The sequence below is a fragment of the Megalops cyprinoides genome, chromosome 25 (genome assembly GCF_013368585.1).
Source record: "Megalops cyprinoides isolate fMegCyp1 chromosome 25, fMegCyp1.pri, whole genome shotgun sequence".
In the NCBI taxonomy this organism is placed as follows: domain Eukaryota; kingdom Metazoa; phylum Chordata; class Actinopteri; order Elopiformes; family Megalopidae; genus Megalops; species Megalops cyprinoides.
This window is the reverse complement of record NC_050607.1, coordinates 15,109,252-15,127,384: the sequence shown is the minus strand read 5'-3', so window position 1 is coordinate 15,127,384 and position 18,133 is coordinate 15,109,252. Positions and strand designations below refer to the sequence as shown.

Sequence of the window (18,133 nt, the reverse complement as noted above, 5' to 3'; positions counted from 1 at the left end):
GCTGTTATTGAGGTAGTTGTGACATTTTGGGGGGTCAGTGATGCAATGATAAAGTCTTTGCATTTGGAAAGTCTGTGATGCAGTGAATTTTGGAGTGTTTGTGTTTTAAATCTGTGGATAACGATTTTCTTCACAGCTATGAACCATATTCCAATCAAATTAGCGAGTTAAAATGATTGAAATTCAGCCGGAAAAGTACAAAACTACAATGCCAATAGGCAATTACAGCGTTCGTTTACACTAACCTTTTACTGATTAAAAACTGACTTTGAAGTTGTCCAAAGTTTAGAAGCAAAATTACATTGTTTGCCGTGCTAGTGTTATCAAAAGTCCATTTCTTTTTTTGAATTGATCTTTCATGCAATCACGAAAAAAACAAAAAAAAAAAAACAAAATTAGCAGTTATTCAGCGTGCGTTTTAAATGAAAAGGCTGGCCAGTAGTGAAACCGCACTCTCTAATCTCTGCGCATTTCTTGTGATGCGAATACTCTGTGATTACAGATTGTTAACTTCAAGGAAACGGAAAGAAAACAATCAAACGGAGGCAGCTAACAAGCTTTTTATCCACTTTTTTAAAATTCTCTTCTCGTGTTTGTTTGCGTAACTAACAAAGTTAGAGCGTTTCTTTGTTACATTGGTATGCTGACCTGGGAAGCTTTGATTCTGTCGAACAAAACATCCGAACAACGCCACTTTCTGTTTGTAAATATAATTGGCGTATCTTATAACTTGCATAGAAAATATGTATTACAAGGCATATTCAAGAAAATGCTGTAGTACTTACCTTTCCCTCCATATTTCGTATAGTTTGAAAGTTCAAGGTCGTCTACTGTCGCCATCATTTACTTCGTGCCCCTTTGCTCTGCCAAGAGACGCTTTATTGTTCACGTACAAATAGACTGGACACAAAATGTGCTGTTCGAGTCATAGCATTTTTTTCAGTTTTATCTATCAATTGTAATTATAATGCAATTTATAGAATTATAAACTAGCCTTCTGTGTATGTCTGAGCCAGCATTTCTATTGTGGGTTAAAATTAATAGTCTCATTTTGCATGCTTTCCTGTTTGTGTTGAGCACGTTTCGGATAATACGAAAAGCACAAACCTCCGTATCTGGAAATTGATCCACAATGATTTGTTGCACCTGCTACCTGAGCTAAATGGTCATCTTTGTCGTTGTTACTGTGTCTTTGTTGTTATTGTGGGTGATATACTAAGTATCTTTTTTTGTTGGCTGAAAGAGTATGTAGAGACTGACCCTTTGGAGTGGGAATTAAAACAAAGACAGCGCTTCCTTGTAAGCTAAACATACTCTGAAGACACATCTTTATTAAATAAATCTGCGAGCAAGCATGGGAAGTACAACGCATAGGAATTTGTACAATAATCAAAGAAACAATACAAAAATATAACCCAAACTGCAGTGTACCTGTAGAAGAGACTACCATAGCAGAGAAAGAACTCTCGTTTAAACGCCGAGCCATGCCGTTTGAAACGCCAGGTGGGCAACATATTTATGTTAGCTATATAAAGCCTCACAACGAAGACATTCAGAGGCGTGTCCAGCTGAGCTGTAATGTAGCAAGGAGGGCCTTTTTAGTAATGAGCGCCAATGAGAAAGAACACTGGGTGTACAAAACTATTATGTTCTGTACACACAAATCTCACTCATTGAATCAAGGGGGGGGGGGGGGTCTTTCCATGGGGGCCCCACCCAGGCGTAATCACCTGTGGCAGTTAGCTCATTAGTGGCTGAACCAATGCGAGAGCTTCACTATGAAATGCCCGGCCACACTAGAAAGCTGTGCAGAGGAAACGATTGATATCTGGACAAGAAAAGTCACCTGTGTACACTCGCGCACAGATTCAAAAATAAACTGCACTTGGCTGGTATTGCAAAACCCTTGAAACTCAGCTACACAAGATACAATTTAGCAGTGGCAATGATTTGTGTGTGGTGCACGGACACTGGTTTAAAATTGATATTGAATATGCGCTACGCTCCAGAGTGATTGTTTTTCACCTGAAAGATTAAATTCTTTGATTGGTTAAAGAGTTCTTATAGAGAAGGTGTTGGTATGGTCAGTCAGTTAGATGTTTAAAAAAATATGCCGTCTTTGAAGTCGGACTTTGCAATTTTCATGTTCATAGAGTGCACCCTTATTATGGGTCATTTGTAATATAGTCACATATATATATATATATGTCATAGATATTATATATTTTATATGTATATTTGCTTAACAGGTAATTATTAAGGATGACTTGATTGACACTATTTCTACTGCTGGATTTACAAAAGAATGCTTTTGGTATGCTCACAATGTTGCTCAAGAATGTAAAAGCCTCATCCCTCCTGTGATTGAAGCCACACTCTGTTGATCAAAAATGCATGTACTCTGACTTGTGGGCCTCTTAGACTCTCCTTATAACGCATATTAGCATTAGCACTTCTCTTAGCGTTCCACAGCTGTTTGGGCCAATCACAATGATGTAAGATGACTTATGTACAATAGAAATGGCCTCTGTCAGTCTAACGGCCAAGCATGGCGTAACTGGGGACGGGTCTGTAAGGCTGAAAGAAGGCATCACTTTGCTCAGGTAAGTACATACGGCTATCAAAGGCAAATGTGAGGCATGAAGGTTGTGATTCTGCACATCCATGAAATGGTGGCATGATTCCAAGAAGCACACAGAGATGTCTCATTCACGTCAAAGGGGGTGGCTGGCAAGCTGGCCTAAGCGTTGTGAGTGTTGGCTGTAGAAGCACTGTAAGCTAAAAAAGGACCAGTGTAGATGCTGGGCTTTCCCCATTTCTCTTCAGAGATGGTTCAGCTCGGCCTGGCAACAGCAGCAGGTTAAGCCCGAGTCGACCAACCCACAGACCACCTGCATCTACCAACCAGCGAGGCAAAGTGATCAGCGGTTGCGGTCGAGGTTGTGATGTCATTAATGCCCAGGCGATGGACCCTGAGAAATCCACACAACGTCCTTGTTGTGACATTACTAAAATGGAACATTGCAAATGCTAGCATCAGCTAGCTCTGTTTTTTACAGCAAAGCTCTGTCATCTGATGGTACGTGCTGGTTCTGACATCGCGCATGACATCACAAACTCGAGCGGTTCACTAACGGTCGAGCGGTCGCTTCAGAGAAAACGCTGTTCCGGTTATTTTACTTATACCACAGGAGAGAGCGGTCACATAAGGACGAAGGGCTGAAAATGCAGTAAGATCAAGCTGAGGGTTTCGGAAAAGTCCCTGTGGACGGGGTTGCGGTCACGTTGCGGTTTGCATGGGGCAGCAATTGGGGGAGGGGGGCAGTGGTCCCGCGGGACTGGCAGAAGGACTGACACAGAGCAGAGACATTCACTGGAGTCTGTGGGTCTCGGTGACTCGTGCCGCTGGGCGAATCTTCACAGGCCGAAGTCGAAGGTGAGGTCGGACTTCACCATCTTTTGCTTGTACATCGCGTCGAACTTGTCGTTCATGGACACGGTGAAGATGTCTTTCCACAAACCCACTCGCCCTGTGAGAAAGAAAAGAGGATACATTTAAACATATTTTTTCCCCACTGAAAAATAGGATTAAAGATGCATTAGGTCAATTTGTTCAGCTTTGTAACTGCCAATGACAATATGCCCACCAAAATGAGCCATGAATGGTACAAACAACACAGTTGGACATTGTACAAAAAGACGGTGTCTCTGGAAGACTGGACGTTCTCCTCACTTGAAACTTTGCCTGAAATTCAGCATGTGGCACTCACCTTATCTGGCTCTGTTCTAGAGAGTACGGGGCTTGCATTACAGCCCCTAATCACAATGTTCACTGTGTCAGCCCAGCATCAGTGAGGCTGTGAATCCATGCACTAAAAGAAACACAAATAGGGAAAAGGAAATCTAACAAAAATCATAAGAAAATCATATACAAAATATTAACTTAAAAAAAAAAACATACACACATACAGGTGATAATTCCAGAAATTATAATAAAACAGTAAACACAAAGCAAACATTCAGAAAGATGTTTGTAGAAAATTGATGGCTGCAGGACAAAGATTGTTCATTTCAGTTCCTCACGTAAGGCTGAAATCTGAATTCTCTTTTCGAGAGGCATGTATGCATAATTACCACAAGGTGGCAGTATTTAACCACAAAATGCTACAGTCTTAAACTTCAGCTAGTCCCACTTCGCTGAGTCCATCATGGGAATATAAGCGTGTTAGGCCCTGGGTCCTTGCTGGAGTTATATAACAACAGCACTGCATGTTGCAGCAGGCCGGGTGAGTCATCCTGAACTGAACCCCACCAATAAGCCGGTGCTCAGAAATAAACAGATATACTGTATGTTTCAAATGACACTCTCCCCGTTTGATGAATGGCTACTGCGCATCTGTGGAGGTCAGTGGGGTTTGCCGCAGTGCCACGGATGTCTCTGACAGCTTTATTTAAATCCTAGAAATTCTGCGTCCCACAAGGGCTGCTGGAGGCAGCAAGAAGTCAAATGATTTATGGTCACCGCCTGACATTTAAAAAGGTCGCTGTGTTCGTGGTGTTGAGGGAAACAGAAGGAGTCTTGTGGGGGTTTTGTCACATTGGGAGCATTCACGGCACACACACAAGAGCAAAGGAGACATTTTTATTAAGTTGCTTTCAAATCGTTCAGCTAATTTAATTTAATTTAATGTTGCTGGGCAAAGTACACCATGAAACCACCTAATGTTCAAGTATAAGGCTATGAAGAGAGGGAGGCCTCGGTCATTGGCGTATATGCGTGAATGATTGACCACTCTGTGCTCCACTAATAAAGAACTATGTACAGTTCACACTCTGCATTTTTACAATGTGCAAGAGCTTACTTAAGCTGATATGATAGATAAACTTCAACTGACCAGTAGTCAGATAAGGTAGCACTAACGGCATTGTTTAGCGGGGGTTTTAGAGGGGTGTATCTTTATGGTAAAAGAGGGGACAGTCCAGACAACTATATGGTGGTACATCCTGTTCCTTTCAGCAGATATGTGTAAGTTTGTCACTTTGGCCTGGAGCAATAACTTCATAGTACACATTGGAGGCCCAGTTGAATCTACACTAGTGAGGCCCAGTGTTTAATTATAGACAGGGAGCAGTACATGATGCATGTAACAGCAAGGCAGACAGACATGAAGGAAAGCACAGCTCGGGGCGACCCTGCTGTATCGCCTTAGCAAACACGCCTGTTAGTGTGTCAAAGGTAAAGAGAGGTGTATCCGAGCGCTGTCTGAAAGCAGGGACTTCACAGCAGGCAGAGTGTGAGTGCTAAAGGCAGTCTGATCAGTCTGCTGGTGTTCACTGCGTGACTTCTTGACTTGCTGTGCAATTATTCTGTATTCCTTTTGTGTGTGTTAACCCTTGATTTCTCCCTTGAGGGGGACTGGGGTGTCCCATTGAGATATTACTGGGAGGAGAGAGCGGGAAACGGATTGTAGAGCTAAAGAAACTGACGGCATTACAGGTAGAAACTGAGAAAGACGCCTGGGTGCTGGAAATGAGCTCACCTGTTACTGGTGCACAGCAGGACCTGCCATTTTATGTAATCCGTTTAAATAACCCTTGGTTGTTTGTGACACAGTATCATCGCCCCCAGTGCTGGCGTGTCATTGTTAGATGTGTCCCCCTACAGTATGAAAACACTTATCTCTGCTGAGTATTCACTTCTGCAGCAGTGTAGTGTTTTGACTAGCATGGAGCTCTGGCCCAACACTATCTGCAGCAACCCCTCAACCCAGCAACTCTGTGTGTCACCATGTGTCCCCCTGCAGGTGACCTCTCTCTCTCTCTCTCTCTCTCTCTCTCTCTCTCTCTCTGCCTTGCTTACCCCTGCAGATGGACAGGGCCTCTGAGCTGCAGCACTGCTCGATGAGCTGGTGGCAGCTCTCCGTCATGGCCTCCAGCTGCGCCTTGTCACAGGAGACCCCCAGGAAGCGAGCCAGCTGCTCCACCAGGGTGCCCAGGTCCTGGAGGGGGGTGAGAAAAGAGAGAGAGGGGAGGAGGGAGGGCACCCTCTGTGATTTACACCCCGGCAGAGCGATTAGAGATCCAAGCACTCCGCCGCGGACGACTCCCCCTCCGCTACAGATGGAAGATTGTTTAAACCCAGCATGAGAAATGGGTTCAAAAAACAGGTGGCGCTCCAGATATCTGTGCTAAATCAAGCCCCTCCCTCAGTGGGAAAAAGGACAAGTTGTCATAACGCCCTCCTTACAAATACAGGTAACCGGGCAAGATACAATCTGCAGCTGTTACATGACAGGTTGTACATCCTTCGAGGACACCGTGACCTCTTTTCATGTACTGCTGTGTGGTTCCTGTGTTACATAAGCTGCGCATTAGTGAAGCCATGCGTGTGAACCGCACCCCATTCCTGCAGCGTGGGGGACAAGCAGTAATGGGACGGATTAGCCAATCATGTACGCCGGCAGGGGCTGTGCTGTCCCTGCTGTGTGTTATCAGTGACAGACGCATATGTTCATACCTCGGGTACATGTAACAGTTTCAGGTGCAGGGTGTGCCACGAATGGGGACAGCCTTTATCCTGGCAGTGTATGCAATGGACTCTGGACGGACTGTAAACGGATGAATCCCCCCTCTCTGTATATTTTCTTTGCATTAATGGCTCATTTAGCAGATTCTCTTATCAGACTTTGGGTGTGTGTTTCTTTCCATAACGTGCTGGACGGGCCCTCTGCCTAATAGCACGTTAGCACGTTTTGGTACCTCAGGTAAGCAGAGTGGTTAAGAAACTGTCACTTTCTAAAAGGTGAGCTGCAACTGTAACACATTCAACTGTCAGTGGTGACTCATTGTAAATACACTGTGTGAACTTTACCTTTTTAGTCAGAAAATCGCCCACTATGGTCGCCTATAGCAAAGGCCCATGGGACTGAAATGTCAGCATTCCTCTGACTGTTATCAGTCTTCAAGTGTGTGTATTCACCAAAAAACCAGGTTATAACGGCTCACAAAGATGAGCATTACACAAAGGCATGATTACAGGGAGGGGATTTTGGAACTAGAAAAAACTTGTTCAAGCAGGAGAGCTTGTATGTGTCTGAGAAACAGCTGGCCGAGAGGAAACTGCAGTGTCAGCACAAGGGAAAAACCCAGAGAGCCTTAGGAAAACGCACAACGCGTGCCCACTGACCCCAGCGCAGTGATGGGCGGCGGTGGGGGTGATCTGTGGCGAAGGGCGGCCTGAGGTTATTTCAGTACCTTGTACATGTCTTCATATTTCAGGAAGAGCACGTTGGAGTCCATGCGGTGCTCCCAGAATTCCTGCACGTGCTCGAACCAGGAGCCGTATCCCACTGTCGGAAGATAGACAGGTCATTGAGTTTCATCTGGCTGGGACCGCCCCCTCTCTCAAGGTCACTATTTTTATCATGCCTAGGGTCAAGGGGGCACATATCCCTGCTAACTTCACATTTCTGTGTGCTCAAAGACTGACACATGTGAAGCATTACTTTCAAGAGAAGAGGGGAGAACCTTCACGGTTTGCATGCTACAATTGTTCTCCAGAATAATACAGCTCACCATTCCCTTCACATGAAAAAGACAAGCCTTTGTTGCTGGAGGAGACCGTTTTTGCTCTGGTCCTCAGGATCAAAAGCATTGTCCCTTTTCTAATATTCCAGTATAATTACGCCAGCTGGGAGCACAGCAGTGGTAGGGAGGGAGTGCTGGCTGGATGATCATGTACCTTCTGCAGAATACAAGCAAAAGAAGATGCACTGGGCAGAGAGTGTGTGATGTTTCCCCAGTGTGGGAGCATTAGATAAAGGCCCATAGGTTCACAGGCATACACACGTCTTACTAAAGCACTTATCACCACAGCACCTTATCATCAGGACTTGAGGCGCTGTGGTTTTTAAACCCGTGTCTACGTCTTAAGTTTTTTTTTTGGATAAAGTTGTTTTAACTTTGTATGCGCGTGGAGGTCGTACTGTTTTGTGCTGTACTTTTTTTGGCGGCAGAATGAATTGCCTCATTGAGGACACACAGCGCTGCTATTATGCTTCCAAGAGATTAATCTGATTTTACTTGTCAGCAGTCCCAGGTGACACTGAAGTCAGGGAAGACCGAATGGTCAAAATGTTGTCACTGCTTATGGGTAAAATCGAATAAAAACTGGGAGCATAATAGCGGTGCTTGGGTTTTCTTGTCTGATTTTGCTTTAGTGGGAGATGCAAGGATATGGATGGCTATTTCCCTATGCAGCAAGCTGAACAGCCCCCAAACTGCCCCCAGACCGCCCCTAGTTCTTCTTCTTGATTGTAGGAGAGGCCGTGTGGAGCTGCTCCAGGGCGGGTCCCTCTCTGAGAACGCTAACTGTCAGCATGAGTAGGAGCACGCGGGTGCACAGGGGCTCAGGACTCACGCTTGTCGTTCATGAACCGGCGGCAGAACTCCTGGAAGGTGCCGCGGTAGCTCATGGTCCGGAGGGAGCGGTGGAACTGGTAGTAGGACACCACCAGGTCTTTGGGGTTCCTGGCCATGTAGATCACCTGCACGACACACACAGATCGTCAGCACCAGAAGGGCACTCAAAGGCACTCAAGGGCACAGAACCTCAGGTCCCTGTCCCTGTCTCTGTTTAACGTACAGTGCAGCTGCCAAATTAATTCTGAAATCTCCAAACACCCGCTGGGTGGTATTGCAGACCCACAACACCCCCACAAGCTAAGTTTGAGTGTTTTTAACTCTCGAGATTTAATGATTTGATCTAGAATACGGGGTAATTTGCTCAAGTTAAAGACGTGGAAACTCATGGAAAACAACCCACAAATTGCTCTGAATGAGCCAGCCTTATCCTAGCTGTACAGCAGAAAAGTAGCACAGGTCTCCCTTAGCATTGGTGTACTGTGCTAGTAGGTCTCCCTCAGCACAGACCTACTCTAAAGCACAGCAGCAGACAAGCAATCAATACCAGCAAGTCCTTACACACACAGTCCTGCTAGGATAGATGTGCAGAACTGCCAGCCAATGAGATACCCTGCTGTGCATTTTAATTACATTACAGTGATGTCAGCAATCCAACCACAAGCTGGCACAGTAGTGGTCTTACATCCACTCCTCTGTAGCAAATGTCTGAGCCAAGCGATGATCAAATCAAGTCCGGACTAATCATATATTACAATTTTAAGGCAAAAAAGCTAGTCACATTCGGAACAGAACTATCCACTCCCTGTTAGATCAAATAAGCACTGGTGATGGTATTCTGACCCAGCCGGATTTGGTTAATACCTGTATCAATTTCACAGCACACTCTCTTGTGTACGCACTGTAGGTTTATCGATTCATCGCAACACATGCCCAGTTTACACATAACACTACGTAACGCTGTAGAGCAGTCAATCAGCAGCGGTAATGTGTCCGTTAACCCCGCGAGTGCTGGCTCACCTTGGACTCCCCATTGTGCATGGCCGTGGGGAGGAAGCGGTAGGGCAGGTGGCTCTTAATCAGACGAGGCGACGTCAGCTCCTACGACGATAGCACACAAAACGAACGCTCGAGAGGGAGGAATTCACGCTGCCAGGCAACTGATTAACACCTCAGTGTTAGATTCCATTAAAAGAAGAGGCTTTTAAGGAATCCAAATGAGAACCCATTGTTCTCCCTCTAGACTCTTAGTCAGTGGAGACATCTGCGGGTATGACAGGGCCAATCAGATTCAGGTAACAGCCTCTCCGTGATTGGTCATTGCGTTATGTTTTGCGGAGGGCTTACTGGGGAGGCATTCAGGGCATTAGGGAGTGTGTTGTTGGGATAAGTACTGCACAGATTCACTGATTTCAACATAATGTGGATGGTCCATCCTAGTCACAAAGCACACTAAACCAGCCAGACCACATATTATAACAGCCAATGAATGGCAGCAGTGTCTACTCAGCATCGACAGGGAATGACAAGGCAAGATGGGGATTCCAGTTCCTCCATCTTACTCCTTACCTCCAAATAACATTGATCTCTAGTCAGTGCTCAGTAAGTGAGCATTTTGTGTGACAGTTATCAGTTTTGCTGAGGAGTAGGGCATGAAAGACCAGTTCAAGATGTAACCAGGATCCGGAATTGCTATTGTAGGTTTGGCTCTGATTGGCTGGCTGTGTCTATGGAAGCCCCTGACAGATGGCAGTGGCAGCCAATGAGGGTGTGGAGAGAGGCGGGTAGGTGGGGGTTGGCGAATACCTGGATGATGTCTAGGCCTGGCTGGGGGTACTCCAGAACTGGCAGCTGCTCATCGATGTTCATCAGGCCGATCTCGTCCGGGTCGGCCCCCTGGCTCACCAGGTACACCACCTCCTGGAGCAGGCTGGTCCCTGACAGACAGAGAGGCAGACAGAAATATGGAGAATGTCCATCTCATTGAGGAGAATTACAGAAAAAAAGTCAGAATGAAGAAAATGAAAGGTTTCCCCCTGCGGGCAGGAGGGGGTCATCATTCTAAAACGCCCCAGGTCTTTGGGAAGGGTGTTTTGCTCACCATACTCCCCTAAGGCCATTGAGAAAAGAACCAAAGCGCTGTTCATTTGTCATTTCACACAAACTAATGTTTCCCCGCACAGAGTCCTGCGGAGGGAAAAACTCCCAGCACATTTTCCCCCAGTAACTGATCTGGGATCAGTTTCTTCACCTGATCCCAATAGATCCCATGGGCTCTACAGTTCTTCTGTCAGTCTGCACAGACAGTCTTGGGACAGTAAATTCTTTCCTGAGGGGATTGCTGTTGAAATGAGCATTGCTGACTGGAAGGCTTATGGTAAAATACAGCCCTGCCCCTGATGGGAGGCCTCCCATACACCCAGAAAACAGAAGTCCCGCAGAGGGAGTAACAAGAGGAGCAAATCTCCACCAGTTTGGTCCAGTCTATTTTGTCTGATTATAGTGGCGGCTGGAAGACAGATTGCACTACATTAATGCTTGACATTAAAAGGATGCAGAACTCCAGAAAGCACATCTGTGTCTGTGTGTAAATAGTGCGCTACCCAGGGTAATGGATACAGACAAGCTAATAACTGGGGCCTACAAAATAAGGTCACTGTTTAATAATGTCACCATGTAAATACGCACAGGATGGGATAAATCAGCTCCAAGCACAGTAAACTAACTCTTAGATCGGTCATACCACTTGGTCCATTGGGTCTGAACTCCTGCTCTCTGACGCTCTTAAAATAATCACTCCTCAGGCTGCTGCTGGGCTTACCGATGGCGGGCGGGGTCAATCCAAGGCATTCTGGGATTGTGTAACTTCCTGCCTCCCCCTACAAAAGTGTCTCCATTATATGTGGAGAGTAGCCTGGGGTATGTGTGTGTGTGTGTGTGTGTGTGTAGTGGTGGGGGGGGGTGTTCTTTTTGGGTGAGGTGTGACAGCGGCTAAAAATGGCAGCCGCACAAATGACGCACCAAAATCACGGGAAACAGATCTCGCTTGTGTTGCCTGTCTAACCGTATTGGCCGTTCTGGCCGCTCTGGGTTTGCCGATTGCCGCTGTCATTCATGATTTGTCACACCATCATGTGATAAAAAGGGCCCTTTTAATCACTCCAGTTAAAACAATTGTGGAAACAATTTCCTGTATAACACATGCAGCCGCAGCTACTCGACATTGATTCCTGATTTACGTGGGAATTACATGGATTCAGATGAAGGGACCCGGCTGCAAACAGATGCAACAATGTATCTCCTTGTCCCCAGATTAGATCACTTAATTGCCCTCATATGAGGGTGTTTCTTCCTCATCGTGCGCTGTGCAAATAAAACTAAATGCAATGGAGTTCTACATACTGCTGAAGAAATGTGCACGAAATGTGCAGTCAATAGGACAACTTCAAAATTAATTTTGCTTTCAAAATTTTAGAGCGGCACCAACAACTATGGTGATTTTTCAAGACACTGCTGTCTGGGGGGGGTGTACCAAAGCTTTCCTGTGTGTTAAGCTCAGACGTGTTCAGCACTGGCACCATGACGACCATGCTTGACCCATCTCAAGCAATTTGAACCAGTTTGTTTTATTAAGAAAGGGAATATGGAAATACATGACAGATTTTGACATAGGCTTACATGAGCAACAGCTGTACTGAGCTGGCGAATAGACCAAAATGTGCATGCATCTTGCATGAGGTGGTGGTGTGCTGCTGTGGTTCATTGTTGCTACCCAAAAGCTCCCCATTTAATTCCAATGTGAAATGCTAGTGCAAATCCTTGAGTGACACACTTAATCTGTCTTGCTTCAGTGAATAATCAGCTACACATAAGCCTACAGTATAGATAAAAACTAAAATATGTGTATCGTCCCAAATAAAAGTGTCTGTTAATGATAAAAAATGATAATCTCTAAATCAATGTCTTTGGTCAGAGTTGGTACATATTTTTAACGTCATTATCATTCGTGAAAATAGCCAAAGCCTAAGCAACACTGCTTGTACAGTGTCTGATTTGATATAGAGATTCCAGGCTGGCTGCGTGATACAGCACCAGGCAGCACAAATCACTGGGCACAGTGTTGAATCTGCTGTCACGCAGTGCACCAACAGTTTCTTTTTTTTAAACTCCTTTCCAGAAACTGGCAGCCCCTGTGAAGGACGTAATTAATCGATTTGAACTGACTCAACCATTGGCAGCCGACAGATTCTCTTATTTGTCCTTTAACCTTCAGCCTGCCGTTATGTGGAATCCTATCGTAGGAGGTCACAGTGTATCGAGGGAAAAACATCTGTTGATTCAGCAAAGCCACACCTGGTTTAAGTAGCGTGAAAACTGTAAATGCATCACCGAGGAGAGGAAAAACTTGGAAAAAATAAACATTTTGTTCTACTAATTTATTACCCGACTCCATGTAACAATCACACTTGTACAAACAAGTAGTGTAATACTTTATTATGAACATGATATCGTGTTTACGGATATACATTATCATGTTCCCCAACAACAATATTCTTATTTCAGTGCCATATAGAGGGCAAAGTCTATAGTGCACTACGCGTGGCTACTGTTAATTTTCAACAGCACCGTTTTTAGTTGACACAACAAGAATGTGCATATATGACGTCTCGTAGAAAAACAGCCGCAGATTCGTAGATTTAACCGCAACTTAAAATGTGTTGCCAAATAATATTATCCAGAATGACATGGAGTTAGCAGTAGGCTATTTCCAGAACAGTAAATGAAGACTGCTTGTAATTCACTCAGGCGCCGACCTGCTCGCAAATCACCAGCATTGAAGCAGGAGAGGTCGTTCTTGTTTTACGCAACATCTGAGCGAGAGTTCGAGGACAACAAACGAACACGAAGGCACGAACTCCGATTATAAAAATAATATTTCATGTGTGATAGTGATACCAGTATTGAATAGAGTGCTTAAAAACAGTATTAAAGTGATTACATGCTTAGAACATCAGATTGATAAATAACATCTTCGTTTATTGAATCCCACTGTACAGTACGGAAAAAATGCACACAAAATGCATTAGTAACATGTGTTCTAGGCTACAGAATTTAGAAAATCAAAGACGCTAGACACTCGCGTCATATCGAGGCTGCTTGTATTTCAGTTATTACAAGTATGACTCATTCAGCTGCCATATAATCAGTTGTCGCTGATTAACAGCGCAGCCTGCATGTCCTGGGTAGCAGTCACTGACGGTCTGGTGGAGAAACGGCAGAGATATGGAAAAAGATTAGAGCTCGCTGGGCGTGGTGCAGCGATGACCTCACCATCAACAAACTGCCCGTCAATCAGTAACTGTCACTGGCTGTCTGGTAGCGGCAGAGCTTTCGCTGGAGGTCTGTGTGTCCGCCACCAGCAGGACTCTGAACGTCAGAGTAACACACAGCCGCAGGTGCTACACGTGTCCAAACAAGCATTGAGCTGCTTTTCAGCAGGGCTTAAAAAAGCACTCTGAAAAGATTATGAAGCGGTGTATTTTTCCTCTTCTAATTTTTTAAACAAGAGCAGGCATTTCACATGGCGAATTACGTTCGGTTCGGACTCGCTTGAACGTCGTGGATCTGAATTCTTTGCTGGATGCTGTTGTGTCCTTTAGCTAAGTCACATTATGAGGAAGTGCATACAATTCTGGGAACTGCTTTCAGTATGAAATGAGCAACAGGATGTGTTTAGCACTATACATACTACAATATGAAACAAGCACAATTTAATGTGTTTTACCAAGGCAGATATTCATACATGGGGAACTGAAACCAATGTAAATTGTCAGAGAAAAATCTGGAAACACATTGTTTTCCTTTCTTCCTGTTCAAAAATAGCCGTGATGTGCTATTAAGGGGAAAAGGCCCCCTCTCCCCCATTTGCCAGAAGTGACATCATATGTATGAAGCTACGCACCAATCACGTCGCAGGAATGGGCCATCTTAACATGTGCCCTGCCATGTGCTCAACTCTCAAAGCCTTGTGTAGCAACAGGAACCACAGCACCCCTTTACCACACAGCACAGCGGAGAGAAAGGTCTCAGGATATTCCGGATGCTTTTCTCCACAGTCCACTCCGTAACACTGGTCTCAGATCAGCGCTCAGCATGCTTCGCAAAGCACTGACCTGCTGAGATGTTGTTTCAGTTTTGCTGAGAACAGTGGAGGATGGAGGGAGGTAGTTTTGAATGTAGCCAAGTGGTACAGGTAGAGAAATGTTTACCTGCACAGTATGAGGGTCTCCATCTATTTACAGCTTGGATGTTGCCAGAGGGATTCATTGCACCGATTTTGCAATGAAACGGTATCTTAATGAGCAACTGATTTACCGCTGACACTGCATCTCCCCTAATTTAGGTCGTGAAGCACAGCAAAAGCTGGCAGACAGTGCAGCCTTCCAGGAGCATGGGCTGCAAAGATAGCGTGAAATTTGACGATTCGGAACCTGCTAGACCAGTACCTGCGACATGCAAGATAACCTTGATGAGGCTGTAAATATGACATCAGCTGCCCGTGCAAGTAAACCCAGCAGGTATACGGTCGCAATCACAGCGCTAATCACCGTCAAAGTTCAAGGGACCATGTCAGACACGAACAAGGTCTTTTTCCCTCTGACTCCTTCCTTGTCGTGGATCAATACAAGAGAAGGAGTTGCTTCCTTACATTACATTTGTTAATAGATCATTCAATGCATGTGAGTGATATTCATGGGGGGAAAAGAAAACCTAGACAATGGGAAAGTCAACTCCAGAGGTCAGTTTTTCACCCCATCCTTCAATGAATGACATTGCTATAGTATAGTATAGTATAGTATAGTATAGTATAGTATAGTATATAGGCTATAGTTGCTTTGCGAGCGGGGTTTTAAGGACACAGTTAACATCTTTCTTACAAACTATTGCAGCTTGCACAGTTTGCACAGAAAAATCACAATATATACCCCACAAGCAAGCTAAGAGCAGCTCAATAAATAACAGTCAGGAGCCAATCGACCTTTCTCTTGGGTCACTGCTTTCCTGTAACAGAGGCTGGCAGACACCGAGAGGCTCAGTTTTTAAAATATCATTTGAAAAATCATTTCTGAAGCCAGTTATGAACGTGCCCACGCACAAGGGCCGCAAACGGCGGAAGAGAGAAGGCTGGACGCGGCTCTCTCCGCTGGGTATCGCGTTACTGTGCCAATGCATCCCGTCCCGCAGAATCGTTAGGCGACAGCTGTAAATCTCCTTCGCCAATTACGTTCCCAGGCCTACAGCTTGACGGGATGACTGGTTTATTTATTGCGCTGCATTGGAGATAACGTGCACTCACGCCAGAGTTGCCAACTTGGCAACTTCATTGCCAAATCGATAGAATTTTACAGCCTTCTAATCATACCTACACACTTAGGTCGTAAGGTCCAGAGTATCTTTGTCAAGTTACTGAAAACACATGCATTTCATGTTTTGATCATACGAGGTTGCACAACATGCAGCAGATACGACTAATTTCCCTTTGGAAACTAACTAATAAACTCGATCCAGATGAGGCACTTAATAATGGTATCCCACAGTAAACTTAATCAATATATTCCTGCTTCCATCAGGTACCTGCTTTCCAATCAAAACACTTTCCTAAATCTAGGGTAAAACATTTGGATTTACAAGCTAATGCCATGGGTGCCCTATACACAAGTCAGCACGTGACGAGGTTGGCACTGAGAGGACACACCCGTGAGTTGACCTCTACTTTGTCCACGCAGATCACGCAGCTGTCCGCAGCGATGCCGCAGCACGAGAACAAGCTTCCAAGCTCACATTTGATGTAAACACACAGTCAAGCGATCTGTTCGGCGTGCGTTGTTGCATTGGCCGAGTAGTCAAAGGATACGATCTGATTGCAATGGAACACGGGAACTAAATTTCTCATATGCGTAACAGAGCGGACAACGCATATCCAGCGCCACGGTCCATATTTGGTCATCGTGAAAACGAAATCCGTTGCTAAGGCCCCGAAATGGCCTGGCAAATGTTGCAGAAAGACTGCACTCATAAACTATTCATGTTGCCCATGAATTAGTCTCTGAATAAAACGTCTCTTTTTAAAGTGGGGCTGTAGTCAGTTCCTTTTGTGTTACAAAACATAATAGTCATATGATGAGAGTGAAACTGCAATGTCCAAAGTTGAGTATAGATCAGCACTATACGTGTACAACTGTTTGCGCTTTTATCTGAGGTTTGCGTCCTTGAAAATGTAAACATCCTTTTCCACTTCCGTGAATTTCCAATATTTTCACAAAGTTCTCCTGGTACAATTTGCATGTTACAAAATATTAATCCAACAATAACGGATTGTGTTATATGAATCAAGTGTACATCTTTATCTTTCGTCACTACCCGCTAAAGTCAACAGAGTTTCAAAGCCTGCAGGTCTGTGTGAATGATGTCGTTGCAGGTCTCCATTGCTGTTTCAATTTTTTATCTTGATCATTGGGAAAAATAACTTGTAAATACATCACTCTGTATAAATAAAAATATATCAACTGCTTTGTCCTATACGGATGTAAATACAATTTTGTGCTGAATCCTGATATATGCGTGGGCGCAGGAGTCCGCAGTATGTTGAGCACTTACAAACACACTGACTTAATGGAAGGCGTGCCAGAAGAACAAATACGCTGTTATACTCAAATACAGTATAGTACCATTGTCAACATAGCGTCATATAACAGGTCAAATAATGAGTATTAATTATTCTCCCTACACCAATTCCTCAGTCCCGCATGACGTCATTGCACAATGCAATGCTTTGGATTTACAAAAAATCAATTAAACGCGTTTACCTGATTTGGGATAGGTGACGATCCATATGTCACTACTCCTGAGAGAGAAGTTGGCAATCTCCTCCATCTTCCCTCTGCAAAAGGGAGGCAGCCTCACTCCATTGTATTCGAAGTATTTGCTCTCAAACTCTATCGGGGTGCTTGGCGTTTCTGCCTCGCTCTCTGCCATTGTGATGTCGCGTCTCTCAACCAAGATGTTTTTTAAAAGACTGTTGATGCGAAATTGGTAAAAAGACGTCCAAAACAGACGAAATGTGCAGCGAGGACTTGCTGGATTGTAAACCCTTGACCTTCAGCCAATCGGAGTAGGGTAAAGTGATGTAATAGGATTCGTTCAGTGATGCTCGGGATGATGCTGTGGCTGCTGCCTTGTCTCAGCACCAGCGTCGCACCTCGAGCTCCTCAAGGCGCGTGCTCACTCGCGCTCGCCTCTTAACCGGAAGAAATTCCCAGACACAGCTAGTAACATGCAACCACACAAAACATGTTACTTGTTACATGTTATGCGTGCTTTTATCAGTACTGATATGTCTTGAGTCGCTCTTTCGCACACGTTTGAATCGAATTACTTCTCGTGCAGAGCATATTGTCAGGTGTAGATATTTATCGTCATGCGCTTCACTGTCCGATTGTAAATACCAAGCAGGAGAAAAGGCTGGAACTGAAACGACTCATCTACAATCACAAAAATATAGACGAAATACTTATCGTGCTGGGCTGAATTTGACATTGCAAATGTCAAATATTAGGAGGGTTGTACAGAATTTATCGAAATAACTGGAAATTAAATATACGTACAGTATATGCTTATATTCAACTAATAATATTTAAGAGTCAGGTATTCA

General features: G+C 44.6%; 1 protein-coding gene across 1 annotated transcript; it reads right to left on the bottom strand.

Annotated features, from left to right (window-relative positions):
* Positions 1–1,690: 1,690 nt before the first annotated feature.
* sult4a1 (sulfotransferase family 4A, member 1) lies at positions 1,691–17,650 on the bottom strand. The gene is made up of 7 exons (XM_036520198.1): positions 17,289–17,650; positions 10,228–10,358; positions 9,442–9,522; positions 8,420–8,546; positions 7,255–7,349; positions 5,861–5,999; positions 1,691–3,530 (listed from the first exon to the last, which is right to left on the bottom strand). The coding sequence occupies exons 1-7, from the start codon at positions 17,455–17,457 to the stop codon at positions 3,418–3,420; spliced, it is 855 nt and encodes a 284-aa protein (XP_036376091.1). The 5' UTR covers positions 17,458–17,650; the 3' UTR covers positions 1,691–3,417.
* Between the last annotated feature and the right edge of the window lie 483 nt (positions 17,651–18,133).